Below are 21,943 nucleotides of genomic sequence, written 5' to 3' on the forward strand. Positions count from 1 at the left end.
CCACCCTCAGCCCTGCCATCTGCCAGCTCCCCCCGCCCCCCCGCCCGGGGCCGCACCGGCCACTCTGCAGCTGGACGTGCAGGGAGGTGAAGGGTTCCACGCGGATGAGGTAGTGCATCACGCCTGCTGCGTTGGAATAGTGGGTGCCATAGTGGAACTTGTCGATGGTGCCCGCTGGGTCCTCAAAGCTCTCGTACCTGGAGCCGCCGTTGGAGGGGAGTCAGCAAAAGCCCTGCCCTCGCCCATCCCAACCCCCGAGCCTGGCCTCGCCCACACACTCACTTCTCCCTCACGAGCTGGGCATGCTTGGGGTTCACCACACCGATGGGCTTGGACAGGTCCCGGAAGACGGCCGGGTTGCTGAGGTCCAAAGTTGGGGACACGTAGTCCTGCAGGACCCAGGGGAACTGGCCGCCCACCCAGGGAAGGAGCTGCATGAGGGTCCTGACGGCCTACCTGCCCAGCCTGCCCTGCCCTCACCCTCAGGAAGATGGGCAGAGCCCGCAGGGGGGTGGGGGTGGGGGGCGCTGCACCACTTGGGGGGACCCCAGGGAAGCAGGCCAGAACAGGATTCCCTTCAGGGGGAAGGGGGGTAGCATTGGGGGTGGGGGGGTGGAGGCAGGTAGGGGCAGGGAACGGAGGCCAGGTGTCAGGCAGCACCCACCCGGGCCAGGCTTAGGACTTGGGCCACCATCGGCGCCCAGACCGGGCTGAACCAGGGCCAGCAGAGCAGAGGGGCAGGGGTGGAGGTAAGGAGTGGACCCTCACCACAGGGTACTGAGACAGGTCGTTGTAGGTCCGCCCCGCAATGGTGTTGAGTTGCATCAAGTACTCAAAGTTGGAGATCTCACGCTGAACCCATTTCTGGGGGGCAGGGGCAGGCAAGAGGTGAGTCAGCTGGGCTGCCCAGCACTCCTGCCAACCACAGGGCCCTGGCCTTGCCCGCCCCCCATACTCGAGTTCTCTCACCTGGGTGAGGCCGGAGGCACGCAGCATCTCCTGGGGGGAGCGGCTGCTTAGGTAGCCTTGGCTGGGGGGTCGGAGGCGCAGGAGCAACGAGTACGCCTGGTTCCGCACCTGGGTATGGGGCGGGATGGGGCAGGGCTGGGGCCTGGGGGCCTGGTAAGGAGACGAGGCTACGGTCCCGCCCACCTTGCACGGGAAGTTGAGGAAGTAGTTGGCCTGATCAATGAAGAAGAGCTCGAGCGCTGAGCGGCGCAGGTTGAAGCGGCGCAGGTGGACCTCGCGCAGCTGGGCGAGTGGGCGCCGGAAGTCGTGGCCAATGCCTGTGCCGACGGACATTGGGTGCAGCAGTCACTCACCCCGGCCCCACCAGACCCCAGCCACCCCCTGCCGTCCTTCTAAGCAGCCAGAGGAGGACGCACCCTCCTCCGTTTCCATGCGCTCGACGCTGCCATCGTAGAAGTACACGTGCTGGGTGGTGATCTCCAGCAGCCCCGGGATCACAGCCACCACCGTGACGAGCTGGCACTCCGCGGAAAGCACCAGCTTCTCATGCTGCTCGTCCAGTTCCGCTGCCTGCATCCTGGGGGCCGGCACCCACTTCAGGCTCAAGGCTCTGGGACCCCCTTCCGGATAAGCCCAAGGACCACACTCTCCAAGCACATCAAGTCACAGGGTACAGACTCTCGTGCTTCACAGAGGAGAGGGAGGGACTGCCCAGGCTCCAGTGCCCACGGACCCCCGGTCCCCAACCCCAAAACTGGGCCTCTGAACGTCTTGCCACGACACCAACTCCTACCCCTGGCTTCCCCTGTTCAGCCCCTGCCCACTCCCTTGGGCCCCCATGCTTGGTCTGATTTGTGTTTCTCGGTCCTGCCCTAGGGTGCCTCGTCATGAAAGAGCCACGGCCGATTCTGCTGGACAGCTCTGCCCACCTGCCCACCTGACTCTGGACAGTCCCTTCAGGGTGTTCAGCCCCGTAAGCGAAGAGGAAGTGGCTCAGGAGTCAAGTCTCACAGGAGGCATGCGCGCATTGGAGTAGAGCCCTGTTCCCCACTCCTGGTCCACGCTCTGGCAGCCCCACTCACGCTTTCTCCAGCGCAGCCAGCTCATCTTCGCCCAGCTGGTCTTCCTGCAGCTCCTCTGGTAGGGTACTGACTTTGGCCTCCTTGGTCACTGCCAGAGGCAGCGAGGCCTCCTCCGCAGGGGTCAGGGGGGCCTCACCTGCAGTGGGCCCCGGGGTGTTCAGCCAGAGCTGGGCAGGGCAGGGCCTAGGGGGTTGGGCAGACCCCGCTCCGGACACCCTCTCTCACCCAGGTTGTCACGCAGGGCGCTCGCTTCCAGGTGAGGGTTGAAGTGGTGGTTGGGCACTAGCTTCAGACGCATGCGCGAATATGTCTCGGCACTGGACAGCTTCCAGCGCGGAACAGGTGGGTCCCTGCGGATACGTCCGGGACGGTGGGCATGAGTGGGCACGGGAGTCTGCAGAAGCCCCCATTCCTCCCTGGCCTCGCCCCACACCCTGTGTGGTGGTCCAGGTCCCTCCAGCCCTCCCAGGCCCCGCCCCCACCGGGCTCCACCCGAGCCCCGCCCACCTCAGGGCCCAGGCCCCACAGGGGCTGGAGAGCTGACGCCACAGCGCCCCCCAGTGCAGCAGGGCGGTGGAATGCTGCGCCGCCTGCTGCTTCAGGGCCGCCGCGTAGCGCAGCCCCTCCAGGCGCCCCCGCCTCTGCGCAGGTTCCAGCACCAGGTCCTGCAGGGGTGAGGGAATGGGTCAGTCCCGCCGGCGGCTTGCCATCCCACCAGCCGCCGTCTGGGCGCAGGGGTGGGGCAGCTCCCCACCCTGGCCCCGGGCTGCACACCTGGAAGACCCGCCGGCTGTGTGCCCGCTCCCGCTGGCGCCGCTGTCCACTACTCATAAGCGTGTCGTAGCAGGCATTCCAGAAGCCCGACATGAGGTCGTGGCTCTTCGCGTAGGTGTCCATCTCGAACTGCGACATGGTCGGCTGCACCTGGAGGATTGGGCAGGGAGAGGAGATCAGCGCTGGACGCGGGCCCCGGGGCCCCCATTTCTCCTCCCGCGCCCGCACCTCCAGGCACCTGCTTGTCTATGAAGTGGCGCCATTCAGGTGTGGCACAGAAGGCCTGGAAGTCCTCGAAGAAGGTGGGGCTGCCGTTGGTGGGCGGCAGGGAAGGCAGTCCCCACTGGAGGCCCAGCGGCCCATAGGCACGGTCAAGCAGGGTGCGCACCAGGGGCACCAGCCACGAGCAGCGTTCCGCGGCTGCAGCGGCTGCGTTTGGGGGCTCCCTGTCCTCGGAGGTGGTTTTTGGTGGGGAAGTGTTCAGCGCGCGCGCCAGCGCCGACTCCAGCTTGGAGAGCACATAGCAGGCCTCCTCCCGCCGCATGGTTACTGTGGTCTGCAGCAGCGAGTGCAGTTTCACGTAGGCCTGGGCATGCAGCTGGGGGCGGGAGGGGGTGTGGGTGGCGTCCAGCCACTCCGCAGACTCCCCACACCTTCCCCTGCTGGACCCCAACCCACCCCGGGCTCACCTGTGGGTCCTCCAGCAGGATGTAGCCAAGCACAAGGCGCAGGCCAATCTGGGCCATCTCGCGGAGATCCGCTGTGCCGTTGGCCAGGTGAGGCCAGGCTCCCAGGCGGTCAAGCAGACTGCACACCCCTTCAAAGAGCTGCAGCGCCACATAACCCCGGCAGCCATCATCAGAGGAGGCCAGCAGCCCATGGGGAAGGAGCAAGGTAAGGTTTAGTCTGCGGGCCAAGTGGGGTTTGCACACACAGACACCATTCTGCTGCACCCATGAGCGTGCCCATGCACTCGCCCACCTCCCGGACCAGACGCCCGCGGGCTCACAGGGACACGCAGACTCCTGCGGCTCCCAGGCCCCGGAGCTACCGCACCTTCTCACTCCACAGCTCCTGGTTACCGTGGCCCTCCGCACACAAGAAGTCCTGCAGCAGGCGCAGAAGCCAGAGCGCCTGCTGGGTGAGGCTGGCCAGGACCCCGACAGGGGCCTCTTTGATGTCGGTCAGGGCTGACTCCAGCATCATCTCCAGGAGGCTGGGGATGGACGAGGGACTCGGGGGTCTGTCCGACTGCCTTCTTCACCCTCAGGCTTCCCGGAGGCCCCTCGCCCTCCCGAGTGGCCTCCTCACCTGCGCTTGATGCAGTCTGGCGGGCGCACAAGTGTGGCTGAGGCCCCCAACTGGGTGAGCACCGAGAAGACCTGGCCGCGCTCCCGCCAGGCGGCTTCATCGCTGCCTTCCACGCCGCGCCATGTCACCGAGAACAGCACGTTGGTGAGCAGGTTGCACAGTTCCTCCTCAGAGGTTTGCTGTGGGCACAGGTGGGGGTGGGGGCGGGGCAGGGAGGGAGGAAATTGCAGACTCTCCTGCTATCCCCACTGAGCACCCCTTGCCGACCACTACCGGGTGTCCCTAACCAGGAGGGACAGCATTCAGCCAACAGACAGCCTGGGGCCTGGAAGAATGGTGTAGGGGCCTTAGCCACCACCTGAATTCCAGGGAGGATCCTGAGGTTTCAGTGACTCCTCAGGGGTTCACAAAATTACCCCACAGTTCTCACAGGCCCCAAGAACTGTCCTGGAATTCTCTGGAAGAATGCCACAGTATAAGCAGAAACCCATCCCCAAACCCGGAAACACAAGGCAGATCCCTTGGAGCGACGCTGCCCGTGGGCCCTGTAAAGTCTCTGCCCCACAGGATCTCTTGAGGACTCCCCAAAGCCTGGCTGGCGCCCCCACTCTGGCTTGGCATCGTTTGTCCTATTCCGGGCCCCCACCGGGAACACAACTGCAGATGAGCGCTCCAAGGGGGCAGCACCGGGGCCGACCGGTGGCTACAGCCCCGACGTCAGGGAGGACCCCACCTTTGGAAAGCTTATACCGCCTGCCCGGTGTCCCAGAGCGGGCCCGCCTCACCTGAGGGTTGCTGGTATTTGAGGTATCGTCCCCACTGACGGCGGGCTCCGGGAGGCTGCCGTCCTCCAGCACGTTGGAGAGACTGGAGCTGTGGCGGCCGTGGGCCACAGGGAAGGGCCGGGGCCCATCCAGCGGGGAAGGGGTGCCAGGCTGGCTGGCCGGAGTAAGAGTCCCGCTGCCGCTGCCACCGCCGGCCGTGTTACACGAACCCACGCTGGCCCGTTCCAGGCCCAGGTCAAAGGGTGTACAAAATGGGGAGAGAGCATGGTAAAAGGCATCAGGGTCGGGGCTGGGAGTCTCCGAGGGCAGGAAGACGTCCGAAGTCTCAGGCGACTCGGTGGGCGGCTGGCCTAAGGCTGGCTCTGGGGAGGTGGGTGGCTCTGGGGAGAAGGGCAGGGGACTGCCGGCTGGGGCCGCCTCCAGGACGTACAGCCGGGTCAGCACGTCCTGCCAGCCAGCCTGTCGGGCCAGTAGCCGCACTATGTCTGGCTGTCCGTAGATGAGGTGAAAGAGCTGCCGGGCCAGGGCACAGCAGGTGAGGGACGCGTCCGGCGGTCTGCCCCCGGACTCCCACCCTAGGGCCTCTGCAGGGGAGGCCTCCTCACGGGCAGGTAGAGCGAAGCCCCCAGGGTAGAAGCCCCCACCTCCACAAGCTGTCACCCTGCCCCCCATACTCACCTGGCGACAAATGTCCAGGCGGATGCTGAGGTCAGCCTGGAGGGACAGCTGCACCACAGCCAACAGATCTGAGAGATTCAGGCAATCTGGGAGGATAGCCAGAGAGGCCCTGAGGGACTGACCGCAGGAGGGGGACCTCGTTTCCCCGCTGGCCCAGCCTGGGCCCCTGTGCCAACGCCTCCCCCTATCCACCTGCCCCGTTTCCTGGCCCCGTCTCACCCAGGTGGAAGGGTGGTACCTGCCCCCAGGAATAGCTTGTAGAGGCCCTGGCAGAGCTGGGGGGAAGCAGCGCCCTCCGGCAGGCAGGCAACGAGCCCCTGGAGACTATACTCTCGCAGCCGGAGGTGCTGACGGCTCCGCTCAGGTAAGCGCTCGTTCTGCTGCAGTTTGCGCAGGATCTGGAGGGTCGGGGGCGGGAGGTCATAGAGGGTTTGTCATCATGGGGAAGGAGTGACTGGAGGGGGGAAGGCACCATGCAGGACTGTAGCTCCAAGAGGGGCCCGCTCCACCTCCCCGGCCCTTAGGCAGGGGCCACGGCAAATGGGATGCCAGGGGCAGGCTGGGTGTACCTTGCAGACTCGGTCGGGCACCTGGGGCAGTGCCCTGGGCCGCACCAGCAGAGCCAGCAGCACCTCAAGGTTCCCCTGCTCCACCAGGAAGATGGCCAGAGACTCCTGTGCTGGTGAACCCTGCAGCAGTGCCAGCAGCAGGTCCAGCACACCTGCCACCTGGGGGATCCAAAGTCTCCTCTGGGTCGGCTGCTCCCCTCGACACGGTCCACACCCCACCCCTCACGCAGGCCCCACCCTCACCAACCTCCAGCCTACCTGGCCATCATCAGCTGCCGCCGCCAGAAAGCTAAGCACCACCTGCATGTCCTCGGTGGCCAAGTTCCGAGCCAGGAACTCCCGCACCAGGCCGAGCAGTGAAGTCTGCACTGTGCGCACGTCGTCGGCCGCTAGGGGGTGCTCCCGCGGAGGGCTGGGCCGGTCCCCATAGGCGCAGCGGCCCGGGCCGGAGGACACAGGGGAACGGAGGGGAGACAGCAGGGAGAGCGGCAGGTGAGCTGGGGGACCGAACCCCATCCCCAAGGCCAGAGGCAGCTGTGTCAGCCCCATGGCCCATCTGCCCCCACCGGCCTCACCTGTAATGGGTGCGCAGCGCATCCAGGATGAACTGAACCCCGTACTTCTTCCGCAGCTTCTGTCTGTGCTCCCGGACTATGCTAGACATGTACTGGATGTGGCCTGAATGGGCATCATCAGAGGACTCAGGGCCAGGTCCCTGCCAGATCCCCCCAGGGCAGATATGGCCCCTCAGATCGCCCAGAGCAGGGTTCTAACTTCTCAGAACCTCTACCCCCACCCCGCCTGGTGGCGTCCCCCCATCCAAGTCCCCACACCTACCAAGGCGCACAGCAAAGTCACTGGGGCTCCAGAGGTGGAAGCTGAAGAGCACATGCTGGTAGAGCAGGTACAGGAGGGGCCCGCTGCCCTCGGCTGCTACCTGCTCCATCAGCAGCTGGGCAGACATGAGCACGTTCATGTCCATGGCCCAGCTGGGGACCTGGAGTAGAAGGAGCCAGGGTGAGGGGGCAGGCCCTGGCTGGGTGCCTCCGAGCCTCCCAGTACCTACGCTGCCCTGCACAGGCGGACGGACGCGAGCATCCTGCCGGCTCAAAGCCCTTTTGTGGCCCCCCACTGCCTCCGAGGTGCAAGCTCCCAGCCTGCTGGGCGGGTCCCCTGCCCCAGTGGGGGCTGGGACTTCAGCCAAACCCTGCCAAGCATGGCAAGGCCCCGCTCAGATGCCATCCCCTCTTCCAGGAGGCTCTCCCCGACAACGTCAGGTTCTCCTCCTTAGCTCCCGGACAACATCAGGTTCCCCTCCTTAGCCCCCTGATGCAGTCCCCTCAGCCAGACAGGGCAAGGTCCCTGCCACCTGCCCCACCTTGCGCAGGAGGGCTCCGATGATGGCCGGCCCCTGGCACTGCACCAGGCTCTCCTGGTTCCCCGCATGGCCCTCCAGGAAGTTCCGCAGCATCAGCAGGAAGGCAGCCACGGCGTTCCTCTCCATGCGCACCTCTACCGGCCACCACAAAGGGGACAGATGTGTGTCAAGGGCCTGCCAGTGGCACAGGCCCCAGGCCCTCCAGCCTCCTTATCATGCCACGATTCCCTCGCCGCCCTAAGCCAGGCGCCGGGGCCACTTTACCTGAGGACTTGCCCAGTGGGAGAAGCAGGCCCTGGGTATTGTGGCCAGAGGTCAGCTCGGGCCCCACGAGGTCATGTGTCTCAGCTGGACCTGCCTCGGCCTCTTGGGGCTGTGAGGCCACTCGCTCCAGCAGGGGCAGCAGGGCAGCCATGCCTCCCACACAAGTCACCACATCCTAGGGGAAGGGCTGGCTGTGGGAGGGCAGCTCCCGGCCATTTCCTGCCCCGCTCCGCCCCGGCCGACCTTCCAGTCTGGGAAGCTGGGTCCAGGGGAGTCTGGATCTCTTGAGCGGGCCTCCCCAATGACCTCGCAGGGCCCGGGGGGGGGGGCGGCTTGCCAGCCCGCCCCGCACATGCACGTGCCCGCGCTCCCGATCGCACATGCACCTTCACATCCCAGGTCTCCACCCTGTGGCCCGTCAGGCGGCCATCCAGCCCGTGGCCGGGGGACAGGTCCAGGCAGATGTTGTTCCTGCAGGCCTGGGGGCAGGGGGTGAGCAGGCAGCCAGGGTCAGTTAGAAGAGGAGGTGGCACACGGAGTGTGGGGGGCAGGGGAAGGTAGCAGCGCCGAGCCCACTGCCCCACACCCAATACCTGAGGTGAGTAATGGAGGAGCAGCTTGGTGCTAAGCTCGTGCAGCTCACCCTCGGGCTTGAAGGGTGCCATCTCCTTGGGCCCTGTGGGGTGGGCAGGGGGCTTCAGACCTGGCTGGGCCTCTGGCCAAACCCCATCCAGAGCCTGCCTCTTCTCTGCCTGATCAGAGGACGTACACCCCAGGGACGCCTTCTCCCTCTTGGACCCCTAGTTTCTAGCCCTGGGCCCTTTAGGAGCCCCCACCCCCCAGGTCTGGGCTGGGGCTGGGGCAGGGCCCAGTGGGTGGTGCTGCATACCCAAGGTGAACAGGGTTCGCAGGGCCGCCGCAGGCAGCGCTTCGTGGAAGATGGCCACGGCCCCCAGCTCACCCTCCAGGGACGTGGGGCTGCCCCACCGGGTGTCCTGTGTGCCTGCAAGGGTGGAGCTGATGCTGCCCTCCTGCAGGGGGGCCACCAGCCCGGACCCCCAGCCAAGCCCTGCGGTGGCCGGGACCGACTGCGAGCGGGAAAGGGAGGGGTGAGTGGGAGCCAGGGCAGCAGGGACTGGTGGCGTAGGCAGCCCCGTGGTGGTGGTCGTTGTGCGGTGCCCAGCAGAGCCGATGCAGCAGGAGGAGAAAGGCTGCGGGGCCAGGGTTGGGGAAGTGGTCAGATCACAGCAAAGTCCGGGGCTCCACCTGCAGCTAGTTCCTCACAGGGACCCCCATGGCCACACAGACCCCAGAGGTTAAAGTCTGAGGCCTACATTGGCGGCGGGGAGGACACCCCAGGCTTCACCCTGTCCAAGATGCCCCAGCTACCCCAGGCCTCCCCAAACCCTGCCTGGCACACCTCACTGAGGGAGGGGCAGCGAAGGGGTGCCGTCTTGACCAGCTGGCCGTCTTTGTAGACATGGACCAGGTTTTGGCTGAAGGGCCGGCGCCCAGGCACATGGACAATGGCCACGCAGTGCTAGAATAGAAGCCACGACATCAGACTGGGGGCTGGCACTTGGTGCCTCCTCCAGCCCCCTGGGCCACACGAGGAGAGAGGCTCACCCAGGCGGAGTCGGCAAAGGACACTTCCGGCAAGCTCATGGTCAAGTACTCCTTCCGGGTGCACACGGCCACCACCAGCGTCCCAGCTGCCGTGAAGAAGGCCTCGAACCCTGAGCCGCTGCTGGCGAAGAAGCTGGGGGCAGGCCAAGCCAGTTACGTCGGCTGCTTCCCCGCTCAGCCCTAGCACTGGGCCCTGCTCCCTGGCAGTCACCCACCTGTACAGCTGCTTCCGCTGGAGGGGCCGGGAGGGGGCCGGGCTGGGGGCCGCAGCCGTGGGGTGCAGACAGAGCCAGGCGTGGAAGGTGAAGCCGGGTCCCGGCCAGCGCTGCACGGGGGGTACCATGATCCCCGCCATGCTGGGCGTGAGGTCAAAGTAGTGTAGGGCTCGCGCGGGGCCCTGGCACCGGGCCATGCCCGACAACGCACGGAGGACGGCCCCAGCGTGTCTGGCCTTCTGGGCCTCAGTCCCGGCGTGCCCCGAGTCCAGCGCCGGTGGGGGGCGCAGCAGGCAACGCAGCTCCGAGGGCCTTAGGGACACTCGGCCCAAGGCTTGCAGCAGCGCCAACAGCTGCTCCTGGCAGTGGGTCCCCAAGGCGCTCCCTGTGCTGAGCGTGTGCAGCAGGTGGCCCACCAGCCCCGCCTGCACACACGTGCGCCGGCTGGCCGGGCAGCTGTCGCAGAGCCGCCGGAGGCGCTGGGCGAGGAAGAGGCGCAGCTCCGCCGTGGGCAGGGCCGGGAGCCACTGCACCAGCAGCAGCACGGGCTGCTCGTTGACGACCGGTGGCGGTGGACATCTGCCGTGGTCGCCCTCCACAGCCTGTGGGTGGAGAGAACGTGACGGGTCCCGGGCAGCTAGCAGGGGATGGGCCACGCCGCCGACCGCGGGACCGCCGCGTCTCAGCGGGACAGCAACGCGAGCTACCCCATCCCGTTCACACACGTCGTGGTTCGGGCGCAGGAAAGTCGGAGGCGCGAGCACACGCACTACCATTTACGACAGGCCTCCGGCGCCGTTAACACCCTGGGCCTTGGCTTTGGGTCCGGGTTGGCCTCAACCCCGACTGCAATGTTCCCAGGATGATCTGGGGGTCTGGCTCCCATGCCCCGGATCTTCAGCCCAGGGACACCTGTGGTTGGACATCCCGGGGCCACGGGTCACACTACGTACTGCCCACAGCCAACAGAGCCCCCAAGGTGGAGAGCTCACCCTCCGTGGTAACCCTGACTCAGTCCTGACCACCCCTGGGACCCTGAGCCTACGCCCCCGGCCCTCACCATGTTGAGCAGCTCCTGCAGCAGCCGGTGGGTGGGGGGGCCGTGGCTCTGCAGAACCTCGTGCAGGTGAGGGTAGCCGATGCGCTCCTTAAACACCTCCTGTGCAGGGTTGCGTGGGGAAGAAGGGAGCACGTATGTGGGCCCCGGGGCAAACCCACACCCCATGGAAACTCCGGAGGAAGGAGCATCTTTCCAGGTTCCCCCACCTGGCTCTGCCGCTGGGTCGCAGTGCTAGCGAGGGCAAGGGGCCGCGGATGGATGCGGGGGTAAGGGTCCCCCTCGGAAGGCTATAGATGGCGGTCGGCCCACAAATAGTATCCTCCCCCGTCCAGCCCCGACCCAGAAGATCCAGCTGCCAGCACTGAGCTGCACCCCACAGGGCAAGATCCCCGCCTACTCAGCTCCCTCGCTCTAACAGCCACCAACCAGACCAGTTCTGGGGACATGCGGTCAGCTTAACCCCCACCCCACACCCCTACAGTAGCCAGACTGCAGCGTCCTCACCTTGGCCGAGGGGGAGCCGCTCATGATGCAGGTCAGCACTCGGACCACGTGCACTGCGATGGCATCTGTGTCCTGGTCCAGGACCTTGGGGTGGGGAGGGGCAGTCAGAAGCAGCAGGTTGCTAGCATGTGACAGCCCACAGCCCCCCTGTTCCTGCTGTAGGGCCAGGAGCAGGTGCCCCAAGGCGCGTAGCTGAGCCAGCTGGAAGCCTTGGGAGTGGGGTGCCAGGCCTTCTACTCCTTGCCTGAACTACTGTGACCCTCACCCTGACCCTAGGACCCTCTCTGGGTAGCTTGGCCAGACCCACTTTGACAAAGAGGCCAGGGAAGAAACCAAGACCAGGAAGGGCCTCCCTGGGACGGATCAACAGGGGACCCTCTCGCCATACCCCCTTTGTCCCCCACTGCCTGGGAGGCCTACAGGCCTCAGTCCCCACCCATCCCCACCCAAGCTAGACACACATGTGCAAGGCAAGTGCTCCATCACCCATGATGATTGACAAGGGGTTGGGAAATTTAGGGACAAGCAATCACAGGAGGTTGGAACCGGAAGAACCTCCGAGACCTTTGAGTCCTACCTTCCCCCTTGCCCCTAGATCCAGGCGGAGACACTGAGGTTCACCCTGGCTGAACCCGGCAGCTGGAAACATGCTGCTCATTTGTAGGCTGCTCACTTGGCTTTGGGTCTGGGTTGGCCTCAACCCCAGAGGGTTGAAGAAGGGTCAGGAGGGCTTAGAGAATTCGTCCACAGCCGCCAGATTGCTAGACTGTATTTTGGCTCCATGGGGCCTGACTCCCCAAGTGACCTCGCACAACCTTCTTCCCCCTCCCCAGGCCTCGGTTTCCTATTTATAAAAACCAGGGGTCTCAGCTGCCTTGTGTGCTTTGTAGAATAATAGATATGCAGGCTCCCAGAAAACAGGTAAGAGTAACAGCCACGGGGGGCTGCCTCATGAAGACAAAGCCGGGGGCCTCTAGGGGTTGGGGCCCAGGTTTTAAGCTCCCAGAGAGAGGGTTCTCCACGCAGAGCCCCTAGCTGACAGCGTACTGCCTCTTCCAGCTCCCATGCAGGGTGAGGCAGGGAGCCCATCATAAGGGGATGAGGGATTCCCAGTGACCTGCTTAAGGTCGCGACGAGGATCCATGGGAAGAAGTGGGCCCATGTCGGGGAACCTCCTTTTCTGTGAGTGACGACAGCCATGTCCCTTAGTATCTGGGCTTCAGTTTCCCCTCTGGGCGTAGGTGGTTGAGTTTCGAAGGTTCCTTCCAGGTTGGCAAAGCCAAACCCTAGCTCCCAATACTAATACTAGGTAGGGTACGGATCACTCCTGCCCATTCCCTAGGATAAGCGTCCGGAAGGTGGGTGAAACAGCATGGGGGGCCCAGCCCCATCACTAGGCCGCAGCAGGCCTTACACATATCTGCTCGTCCCCCTGCTCAGGCGGGAAGGGCTCAACGGCGGAGCCGCAGGGGGTGGGTGCCCAAGGAGGTGAGTGCCTGAGCAGGTCAGCCCCAAGGTGGTACCTTCTGGACATCGGGCTCGGTCAGTAACCGGGTAGCCAGGTCACTGTCCCCCTCAGGGGGCGCCCGGGCCTGCAGGTACAGCTGTGGGGAAGGGGGAGGGCACAAGGTGGAGGAGGCAGAAGAGAAAGAGGAGGAAGATGGGGGGGGGGCGGTTAGAGCAGGGCCAGGGCAGCTTCCAGGACTCTGCCCCCAAGGGAAGGCTCTGTGTGCCCTGAGACCCAGGCAGAGAGCCCCACTAGGCACTAAGGAAGGCAGGGATCCAAGAGTCGCCCATGCCCTGCTCAGAACAGAGCCGGGGTGGGGGGCAGGTAAGTGGGCAGGAGTGGGTACTGTATCTAAAACAGCAGGGCCCTCCTCCTGCCCCTGGACTTGGGGCTGGGGAAAGAGGGACAAGGGGCTGGGGCAGCTCCTGTCCTTCTGCAACATCCCCCTCCTATGGGGTGCGGAGCCATCCCGAGCCTTAGGCTGCCCCGCTCGCCACAAACACCCAGCCCGGTCCAGCCCAGGCTTGCTCAGCAGCAGTGCAGTCCCCACAAGTGGTTCCCCAGCCTCGGGGTCCCAGGCCGCCCACCCGCAGCTGGGCCCTGCCCACCTTGCTGTTCTGGATGAGGCGAGTAAGGTGTTCAAAGCAATTGTTGCTGAGGAAGGTGGCCTGCAGCACTGGCCGGTCCTCACACGCCAGCATCCTGGGGATGGCGTCTGTGGAGGGGTCTCGGGTCAGCCCTGCTCCACCCCGTCGGCGACTTCTGCGCTCAGCCTCACACCTTCTTCCTACGCTGCCCAGTCCTGCCTTCCATCATCGCTCAGACCTTCCCCTGCTGGAGCCACCTCCCCAAGAGCCTGGGAGCCCATACCCACCGAGCATGCTGACCCGTAGGGTGACAAGGGCCTCTTCAGGGCCTGGGCTTGGACCCGCCGGCCAGTCGGCATTAAGGATGTGGAAGTAGCCCTCAAGCAGGGTGCGGAGCTCTGGCCCACGAGGGGGCGTGCGGCTGGCATGCAGGACATGTACGGCCCCCACGAGCGCCTCCAGCGTCAGCGGCACTAGGCGGGGGTCCTGGGCCGGCCCATGGTCCCAGCCCCGTACCACACCCAACAGGCCCTGCACGGAGCCAGCGCTCACGGCCATCTGCCCGTTCTCCTGCAGGTGTGGGCAGAGATGGCAGTGGTCAAGGGGCTCGACCAGCAGAGACCCTGAGGTGGCCGCCCTCTGGTCCACAGGCTTACCTTCCCTCCTGCAAGGACGGCACCAAAGAGGTGGACGAGACACAGCAACAGCATGGGAGGGAGGCCATCAGCATCCCGCAGGCTCTCTGGGTGGGGTAGGCGGGCAGGACAGGAGGACGTCACCAAGCTTGCAGGGGACGACCCAAGAGGGAGGAGCCCTGGGGTGGGCGGGAGAGGGCTGGGACGTCCCACGTGAGGGAAAAGACCCAGTTCTGTCCTTGGGGTTCTGAAATGTCACGGCTCCCTGCCAGGGGGCGTCTAGGGAAGACACGGCCCTTCGCTGGGGAGCTTGGAGGGGATGTGGTCCTGCCCTGAGAGCCTAGCCAGTCCCCCAGATCCTTAATCCCCAAAGTGGGGACCCCAGGGTAAGCACGCACACACACCCCACCCCACTTCCCCATGGCAACCCAGGGTTTAGCTTCTCAGATACAAATCTGGTCCCGCTACCCTGTGACGGTTGGAGCTTCCTGTGACCTGCTCCGGGGACCTCGCTGTATCTTCCATACAGATGGCCCTCACCCCCACCCATGCCCCCGCTGGGGACTTCCAGGGGCTTTCACGGTCTCCTATGTGGGAGGCCCACCTGGCCCCGCTCCAGCAAAGCTGGACAGGATGCCAGGCCACAGAGTGAAACTCAGAGAGCAGAGGGACCAGCCCTGGGTCACAGGAGTGGTGTGTACGGCGGGGGGTGGGGAGGGGCAGGGGGTGTCTCCCCTCTTGGAGCTGTTGCCTCTGCTCCACACCCCAGGCCTGCAGCAACATAGGGCACCCCAGAGACACTCGGACACCTTTTGTGCTAACAGGCCCACCACCTCACCAAGCCTGGCCTGCCCCCCATTCCAGGGCCATCTTGCCCCGTCCCATCTAATGTCCTGGACAGCTTCCCTCTGATGAGAGGAAAACAGGGGACCCGAGAGAAGAGGGTCCCCAGGGGCCAGAGATGTCCTGGGGCTCAGCTCCTCCAGGACCGTGGGAGCAAGAAGCAGAGATGGTGCAGACGTTGTCTAAAGGAAGGGTGGCGCCTACAGGCGTCACCTACAGGCGTAAAGGGACTGGACCAGGGAGTTTGAAGATGGTCCAGATCAGAGTGAGAGCCAAGTGGCTTTTCGGACCAAGGAGGTGGGAGGGAAGAGGGAAAGAAATTGCTCTCCCCCACCTTACGGGAGGCCTTCACTCCAGCCCCGAAAAGAAATTACTCATTTTGCCCAGACCTGCCCTTTCTCTCCTCTCTGCCCCTAAACTCCCTCGCCTCTGGAAGCCCCCTTGGTTTCCCATGGTGCTCCCAGCCCTGCTGGCAGACACCACAAAGGGTGCCCCATCCCTCAGGCCTCCAGGATGGGGAACTGCAGGAAGGGGCTCAGGTTTGGGGGTGGGGCCCGGTGGGGCCTAAGGGGCAGGGGCGGGGCCTGACCTCGGAAGAAGGCGCTGAATTCACAGGGCAAAGCAGCTGGTGGGAACTTGTATTTGCTCTTCTCCTTGGAACTGATGACTTCCCTGGGGGTGGGGGTAGGGAATGGGTAGGGAATAGGCAGGGGCCCCGGGTGAGGCCAGGCGCTCCACCCCTCCCACCTACACCTGGGCCCCCTCCCACGTCCACCCCCCTCCCATCCTCTCCCCAGCCTCCTCCAGGTCGTCCATGGTGGGCCGGCTCTCACCCACTGTGCTGGCGCCTCCAGGTCTGGTAGGGGTCAAAGAGGCCCTCGCAGAGGAGCAGGGCGTGCAGGGCCACGTTTTCCAGCAGCAGCCCACGGCCCTCCTGCGATGTTGGGGCTCCTTTCAGCTGCAGGCATGGGGAGAGGGCGGAGGGTTAGCTGGGCCCCGGCTACCGCCTACCACTGCCCCTCCCCCCTGCCAGTCTAGAGCCCACCTCACCTCTGCCATCAACCGGGTCAGCAAGGCCAGCACCCGGGGCGCCAGCACCTGGCCCCAGCCCGCCTCTATGTTCTCCAGGTTCCTGGGAGGGGATGAGGAGAGAGGTCCCAGGAATACACCTGCCCCGCCTCCAGCCCGCAGTCCTGAGCTGCCCACCCGCCTTCAGAGGGTGACGGGGACCCACCTGCAGAGAATGATGAAGAGCTTGAGCAGCAGCAAAGCTTGCTCCAGGTCCCCCTCGTCCAGCTGCTCGGCCAGGACATGCAGTGCGTCCAGCGGCAGCAGCGGTACCTCCGCGCCTGCCTCCTCCGGCCTGCAGGGAGGGGGGTTGCTAGGGCACTGAGGACCCTTGGTCTCCCTGCCCCGTCCCCGCCCTCCCGATAGATCCAGCCTCACCTGCGTGGCTCCAGAAATGACAGTGAGATGCTTTTCTCGAAGGCACCCACGAAGGCCTTCAGCCACTGCTGCAGGTAGCCCAGGTCCTTCTGCAGGGGGAGGAAGTGGAGGGGCAGACCGGGTGCCGTGGACAGGGATCGGAGGCAGGGCAGTGCGGGTGGACAGAGTAAGGGATGGGTAGGGCAGGAGGGAGGACAGGAAGTTTGAAGGTCAGCGTCAGAGGGCTGCCCTGCATATTGACCACTCTCCCAGGGCCTCCTGTCTGCTTTTCCCAGTCTCCCAGTCTCTGCTCCCACCTCCCTAACCCTTGGGGACTCGGGCAAGCCTGACACGGCCAGGGGAGGGGATTAAGTGTGCACACTCCGGGATGTGACTATGGGCCACACTGGTGCTGGGGCTGAAGGTCTTCCACCCACCAGCCACCCCTGATCCAAAGCCTTGGGCTGGCCTCAGCCTTGCACCTTCACCCAGCTTAGCAGCCACCACCTCCAGAAAACCTTCCCTGACTGTGGATCCCATGCCGCATGAGCACCATGGACCAGGCGGACCCATGCACACGCACAGGCAGAATGCCCTACCTCACCCTGGGACCTAATGCCCACCCTGGCTGGTTACCTGGACCCCAGGCCCCAAAGCTGGTTCCATGGGCAAGAGGGGCAGAGGCTGAGCCCGAGTCTGGGCGCCCGCCGCCAGGGAAACTTTGGTGTGAACGGGAAACGTCCCCTCCCGCCCCACCAGGGGCAGGAAGCGCAGAGTCACGGTGGGGGAGGGGGGCCGCTTCCTCCCGGCAGACCGCAGGGATGTGGGCCCCCCCCCCCCCGGGGCACCCAGGGCCCTGCAAGAGAAGCTGTGAGGGACCTGGCCCAGCACCGGGGGAGGGGCCTGGAGTGCAGAGGGGTGGGGTCACACTGCCCTGGGTGTGGCCTGCCCTTTTTCTGGCATGAGGTCAGGACTTGGAGTCTAGAGACAGGTTCTGATCCCTGCTGCTATAGGGCCCTTCCTTCAAGGCACCCACAGCTACCTGACCTGGGTCCAACACCTCAGGCCTAGGGAATGAAGTGGATATGGAGGACTCAGTCATACCTTTGCCCTGCCCCCCTCCCCTGTGTCCTGGCCTCCCTGCTGCGCCCTACTGGTCTCCACTCCAGGGACACAGCTGAGTAGGTCCTAGCCTAGCCCCAGTCTCCTCTGGCCTCTAAGCCCCTCCCAGACACAGAGTGGGTGGTGGCCTGGAGCTCCTCTCCCACCCTGCCCTCCTTTCCTAGGTGCTGGCCTCATCCGCTGCTCCTCATGAACCAGTTGAGGCCAGAAGGCACATTTCTTTCCCAGGGGCAGGGGGTAGGGCAGGGACCAGACTGGAGAAGGCTGAAGGGGCAAGGGACACATCATAGGTGCTGCGTCCCTGCGGCCACGGACCTCAACTCAACGACTTCCAGAACTACCTTGAGTGGATGGCTCATTTCTGCTGCCTGTAGGCTCCTGACCACAGGGTAGGGACTGAATGGGCCCCAGGGAAGGAAGGGGTCAGACCCCAGCAGACCGGGCCAGGTCCACGAGAAACCAAGGCAGAGCAGCCCTCACCCTGTGGTTGGGCACCTTCCTTGTGCATTTGTCACAGATCTGAGGCCTAGGCAACGGAGGGAGGGGTTGGGGCCACCGAGGTGCGGGCCCATGCTGCCGCTGGGACTTTCTGTCCTCAGTTAGTTACCTCTGGTGCTCTCTCCACCCTCTGGCCCTGGCCGCCTCCCTGCTCACCTACCTCTGTCCACGGCCCTCCTCAAGGACCCCATAGTGCCCAACCTTGAAACACCAGAGCAGGCCAGGGCTCCTAGACCATTTCTTGGGAACATTTCCCACCGCATATGGGGAAAAGGGGGGCTCCAGAGAGGATGCCTCATCCACTACAACCCCTTCAGCTACTCCTCTGAGGATGCTGAAGGCCAGATCTTTGTTTTAGGCCTGGGCCACTCGTGGTTGCTGGCCAGCCAGTCCGAGCTGACCATGTAGCCCCTGCCTCAGTGACCCCACAGATCCTGGTCTACCTTCAAAACTGGCCCACACCATCCCCCCACTCTTCTACCCCCAAACCACCCCCAGTCAAGCCACAGACATCTCTCACCTAAAATGTGGGTCCCTTTTGCCCACTGCCGTTCTGCTGAGCACCTGAAAGCCCAAATTTGACCATGTCCCCCCAACCCTGGCCTGAGGATGAGGGCTCAACTGAGCCTGGCATTCCAGGTCCCCAGTCCAATCACAGCTGCTTCTCCAGCGTCTCCGCCCCTCTCCATCTGAGTCACATCCTCTGGTCCCGGCCTCTGTCCACCCTATGCCCCACTGCCGTCTGTGTCTTGGGCTTCTGGTACTTAAGCAGGAGCCTGCCAGGCTGGGCTGGGTTCAGGGCTGTGGCAGTCAAGGTAGACTTCCCGGCTCTGGGAGAGCATGAGGGGTCTCTAAAGCATAGTACTAGGGGGCGCCTAGGTGGCTCAGTTGGTTAAGCGACTGCCTTCGGCTCGGGTCATGATCCTGGAGTCCTGGGATCGAGTCCCGCATCAGGCTCCCTGCTCGGCAGGGAGTCTGCTTCTCCCTCTGACCCTCCCCCCTCTCATGTGCTCTCTCTTTCATTCTCTCTCTCTCAAATAAATAAAATCTTTAAAAATAAGTAAATAAAATAAATAAAGCACAGTACTAGGGAGGGATAGGGGTATCTGCCTGTCCCGCCTCTGACCTGGGCCCCACGGCTTCCGGCTGCAGTGCTGGGGGGTGTGGGAGTCCCTGCAGGGGTCGAGACAGTGGTGGCAATGCTGAATGCCAAGGGGTCTAGAGCTGGGAGAGGCGGCTGTGGTGCCTGGGCTTCCCACACTCTTCGACTAGCTCCTCCCTCCCTTCCCAGCTCCAAGCAGGAATGTTGGGCAGGGCCAGCCCAGTCCCTAACTTGAAGGGGCCAGGGCCCCATGACGGCAGGTCAGGAGCAGCCACGCTCCTCCTCAGGCCCTGGGGCTCAGTTGTAAGTGGTGCCAAGGCCCTATGGGCCAGGGAGCAAGCTGTGGGGAGGGGGAGGTCAGTGACCCTGGGAGGAGGGGGCACTCATGATCACGTCTGCAGGGGCCCCCAGTTTATGCCCGACCAGCCCTGAGGGCACTCAGTACTGGGGGTGGGGGGCTCCCAAGGGCTAGTTAGGCCCAAATAGTCCCCGGGTGGGCACGGAACTGCCACTTTGGCAGGAGGTACCCCAGGGGGGCCGAGGGCAGGCAGCTGTGGCATGGATGGGTGGGTGGGGGTGCTGTCTGCTGGGGGACAGGGACGACTGAGCTGCTGGACATCGTGCTGCCCCTCTACCTGCTTGCCCTGCCCCAGGCCTGAGACCAGCCCTGGCTTGCCCCGAGGGGACACCCAGACTTTGCTTCAAACCCCGACCCCACCCCATCACCTCCTCTCGGCAGTTCATAATGGTGCAATACACAGAAATTCCTCAACTACCACCTGGCATCCCATGTGCCTCCAGTCACCCACCCCAGCACAAGCTCTAGGTCAGGTCTCCAGCCTCCCCTCATGTCTCAGCCCTCCTTCCACTCCGGATGGCCCAGCCGAAGGGCACTCCTCGCTGTCCCCACACCCACAGGTCTGCAAACGCTTTGCCCTCCGTGCTTCCTCTGCCTGAATGCTCCCCAGAGCCGGCACCTTTTGGAGACCCAGCCCTGTCTGGTACTTCAGAGGGAAGGGCTGCCAAGCCCAATCGGTGGTTGAGGGCACGGGTTCTGGAGTCCAGCCCTGGTTCTCAGACTCAGTAGCTTGTTACTTACCGTTAATCTCTTTGCGCTTCAGCTGCCCCTTGAAATCCATCCCTCCACACCTGCTTCACAGGTAAAGCTTCTCCAAACCACACCCCACCCCCCAGCATGAGAGAAGGTGAGTGGGAGCTCCCTCCCCAAATCCAAGGGTTCTGCTTTCCCAAGCCCCTGGCATCCTAGGGCGACACTAACGTTCTCCCCACCCACTCCCATGAGTGACCAATGAGTAGCCGACCTTGGTTCACTGGCAGAACTAAGGTCTCAGGGGGTGGCTGTTCCAGGCAGGTGGAAAGGTGTGGGTGGTCCCCAGGTTAGAGCTAGGAGCAGGGTAAGGGGAGAAGAGGGTAGCTCCAAGGTGGGTGACCCCACCTAGTCAGAATTGTCTGGGTCGTAGTGAGCACCCCATTTCCAGGGACAGGCAAGCAGAAATGGGACAGGGTGGGGTGGGGTCTGATCAGGAGAACTTCTTTCAGGCCTGGGGAATCTCCCCACTCAGCATCAGGAGGGGGATGGCAATGTCAAGCCAAAGGTGGCTTCTGGCTATACCAGGGTGCCTGGCGGTCAGACTTGGGAGGAGCTCAGGTCAAAGAAGGAAGCAGGAAGATGGGGACTTTGCCAGAGGCAGGGGCAACTGAGTCACAGTGGTGCAAGTGCCCAGGTGGTTGGGCCAGTGTCTCCCCCTTACCTGGGGACAGGGTCTTGCAAGGGGTGGACCTTCTGGTCTCCATAATGCCCCCCAGGGCTTAACCTTCCCCTTGTCCTGGTACTATGGAAACCAAGAATTCCTTTCCAGGGTCCCCATAGTAACCGACCCTGTTTCCATGGGGACCCCACACTTCCACATCAGCTCCCCAGTTGCCATAACAACTCCAGGGATTACCAGCCCCTCCCCCCAAGCCTGGGCTCTGTGCTAGTCTCCCCATCACCTCAGTCCTGCCCCCTTCAGTTGCCTTGGTAATAAACGCAGGGAAGAGGAAACCCTGGTTGCCCCTCTGAGGTGCAGGCACTAAGGAGGCTATTCTACCTTCCTTTTTTCCCATTTCAAGAGGGTAAACTGAGGCATAGGGAGGCATATGACCCAGCTAAGGTCCCAGAGGGAGCAGAGGGCCTGTCCAGGTTTCCATGAGGCAACAGAGCTCATCAGTCAGGGTGAGGGACCAGGGAGGGGTGGGCAGAGCAAGGTCAACTCCAGCTCTGACCTTGAACCCCCTGACCAGGGTCCACAATGAGGGTGAACCCTGAGTCCTCGATGGCAGAACTGAAGAGTTCAGCCTGGGCTGCCCACCTGGAACCTGAATGTCTGTCCTGTCCTGACCTTTGTGGCCCTGAGTGCCCCAGGGGTCAGGCCCCCCAGCGCTCCCTTTCACTGGGGGGCTGTTGAGCAACACTTCGCTCCAGTCCAAAGAGGGGCTGATCATTTGCATGTTACTTTGCGTAACTTTTACGTGCTGCCCGTGCTGCCCAGCGGACCAGCCGGCTGGGTGCTGCTCCCAGTTCTCCTATCCTCGCCCCCCCCACCCCCCCCGGCCCCCCCCCACCCCCCCGGCCCCTTCCCGGGGAAGCCCCGCCCATTGCCCAGGCCCCGCCCCCACCCCGACAACTGGCCTCTCCAGGAGCTTGCTCCTGGGCTTCCTAGCCCTTCTGCCCACAAGGCCCGAACTCAGGCTCCTGTGGCTCGACCGGTCACTGCTGTGGGGTCTGCGTCCTGCAGCCAGCCACTCAGCTGATGCCCAAGGGGCCTCTTGAAATGTGGCGTGTGGGGAAACTGCCAAGCGGCAAGCACAGTGAGGGTGAAAATGGGGACTGGCCTGACCTGAGGTCCAGCTTGGTCAGGGGGACAGGAGACAACAGACTCCTCAAACGGGAGAGAGAAGGCTCCACGCTAGAGGAAACAGCTTGTGCCATCCCAGGGTGCAGACCCA

General features: G+C 64.2%; 1 protein-coding gene across 5 annotated transcripts in view; it reads right to left on the bottom strand.

Annotated features, from left to right (window-relative positions):
- Positions 1-21,943, bottom strand: part of NBEAL2 (neurobeachin like 2) — a 29,077-nt gene that overhangs the window by 4,436 nt on the left and 2,698 nt on the right. For 2 of the 5 annotated variants that reach the window (XM_088028635.1, XM_028087201.2), the window contains exons 2-40: positions 16,234-16,322; positions 16,022-16,150; positions 15,838-15,919; positions 15,621-15,745; positions 15,377-15,459; positions 13,966-14,051; positions 13,597-13,879; positions 13,331-13,437; positions 12,739-12,819; positions 11,216-11,299; positions 10,712-10,810; positions 9,652-10,253; positions 9,437-9,569; positions 9,231-9,350; positions 8,700-9,021; positions 8,404-8,486; positions 8,197-8,289; positions 7,811-7,985; positions 7,547-7,680; positions 7,006-7,165; positions 6,744-6,846; positions 6,427-6,580; positions 6,169-6,327; positions 5,838-5,997; positions 5,600-5,685; positions 4,922-5,434; positions 4,137-4,315; positions 3,882-4,041; positions 3,515-3,652; positions 3,064-3,423; positions 2,826-2,975; positions 2,559-2,716; positions 2,277-2,401; positions 2,052-2,187; positions 1,386-1,546; positions 970-1,286; positions 769-864; positions 283-407; positions 57-197 (exon numbers count right to left, since the gene is read on the bottom strand). In XM_088028635.1, the coding sequence (XP_087884761.1) occupies positions 57-197; positions 283-407; positions 769-864; positions 970-1,286; positions 1,386-1,546; positions 2,052-2,187; positions 2,277-2,401; positions 2,559-2,716; positions 2,826-2,975; positions 3,064-3,423; positions 3,515-3,652; positions 3,882-4,041; positions 4,137-4,315; positions 4,922-5,434; positions 5,600-5,685; positions 5,838-5,997; positions 6,169-6,327; positions 6,427-6,580; positions 6,744-6,846; positions 7,006-7,165; positions 7,547-7,680; positions 7,811-7,985; positions 8,197-8,289; positions 8,404-8,486; positions 8,700-9,021; positions 9,231-9,350; positions 9,437-9,569; positions 9,652-10,253; positions 10,712-10,810; positions 11,216-11,299; positions 12,739-12,819; positions 13,331-13,437; positions 13,597-13,879; positions 13,966-14,051; positions 15,377-15,459; positions 15,621-15,745; positions 15,838-15,919; positions 16,022-16,150; positions 16,234-16,322 (6,491 nt within the window). Of the gene's footprint in view, positions 1-56; positions 198-282; positions 408-768; positions 865-969; positions 1,287-1,385; positions 1,547-2,051; positions 2,188-2,276; positions 2,402-2,558; positions 2,717-2,825; positions 2,976-3,063; positions 3,424-3,514; positions 3,653-3,881; positions 4,042-4,136; positions 4,316-4,921; positions 5,435-5,599; positions 5,686-5,837; positions 5,998-6,168; positions 6,328-6,426; positions 6,581-6,743; positions 6,847-7,005; positions 7,166-7,546; positions 7,681-7,810; positions 7,986-8,196; positions 8,290-8,403; positions 8,487-8,699; positions 9,022-9,230; positions 9,351-9,436; positions 9,570-9,651; positions 10,254-10,711; positions 10,811-11,215; positions 11,300-12,738; positions 12,820-13,330; positions 13,438-13,596; positions 13,880-13,965; positions 14,052-15,376; positions 15,460-15,620; positions 15,746-15,837; positions 15,920-16,021; positions 16,151-16,233; positions 16,323-16,848; positions 16,951-21,943 lie in introns of those variants that run through there. The other 3 variants (XM_028087202.1, XM_028087204.1, XM_028087203.2) reach the window with 3 other exon arrangements.

This window comes from Eumetopias jubatus, unplaced genomic scaffold (assembly GCF_037043125.1).
Source record: "Eumetopias jubatus isolate StellerSeaLion01/CBP00866 unplaced genomic scaffold, mEumJub1_p1.0 scaffold_1, whole genome shotgun sequence".
Taxonomy (NCBI): domain Eukaryota; kingdom Metazoa; phylum Chordata; class Mammalia; order Carnivora; family Otariidae; genus Eumetopias; species Eumetopias jubatus.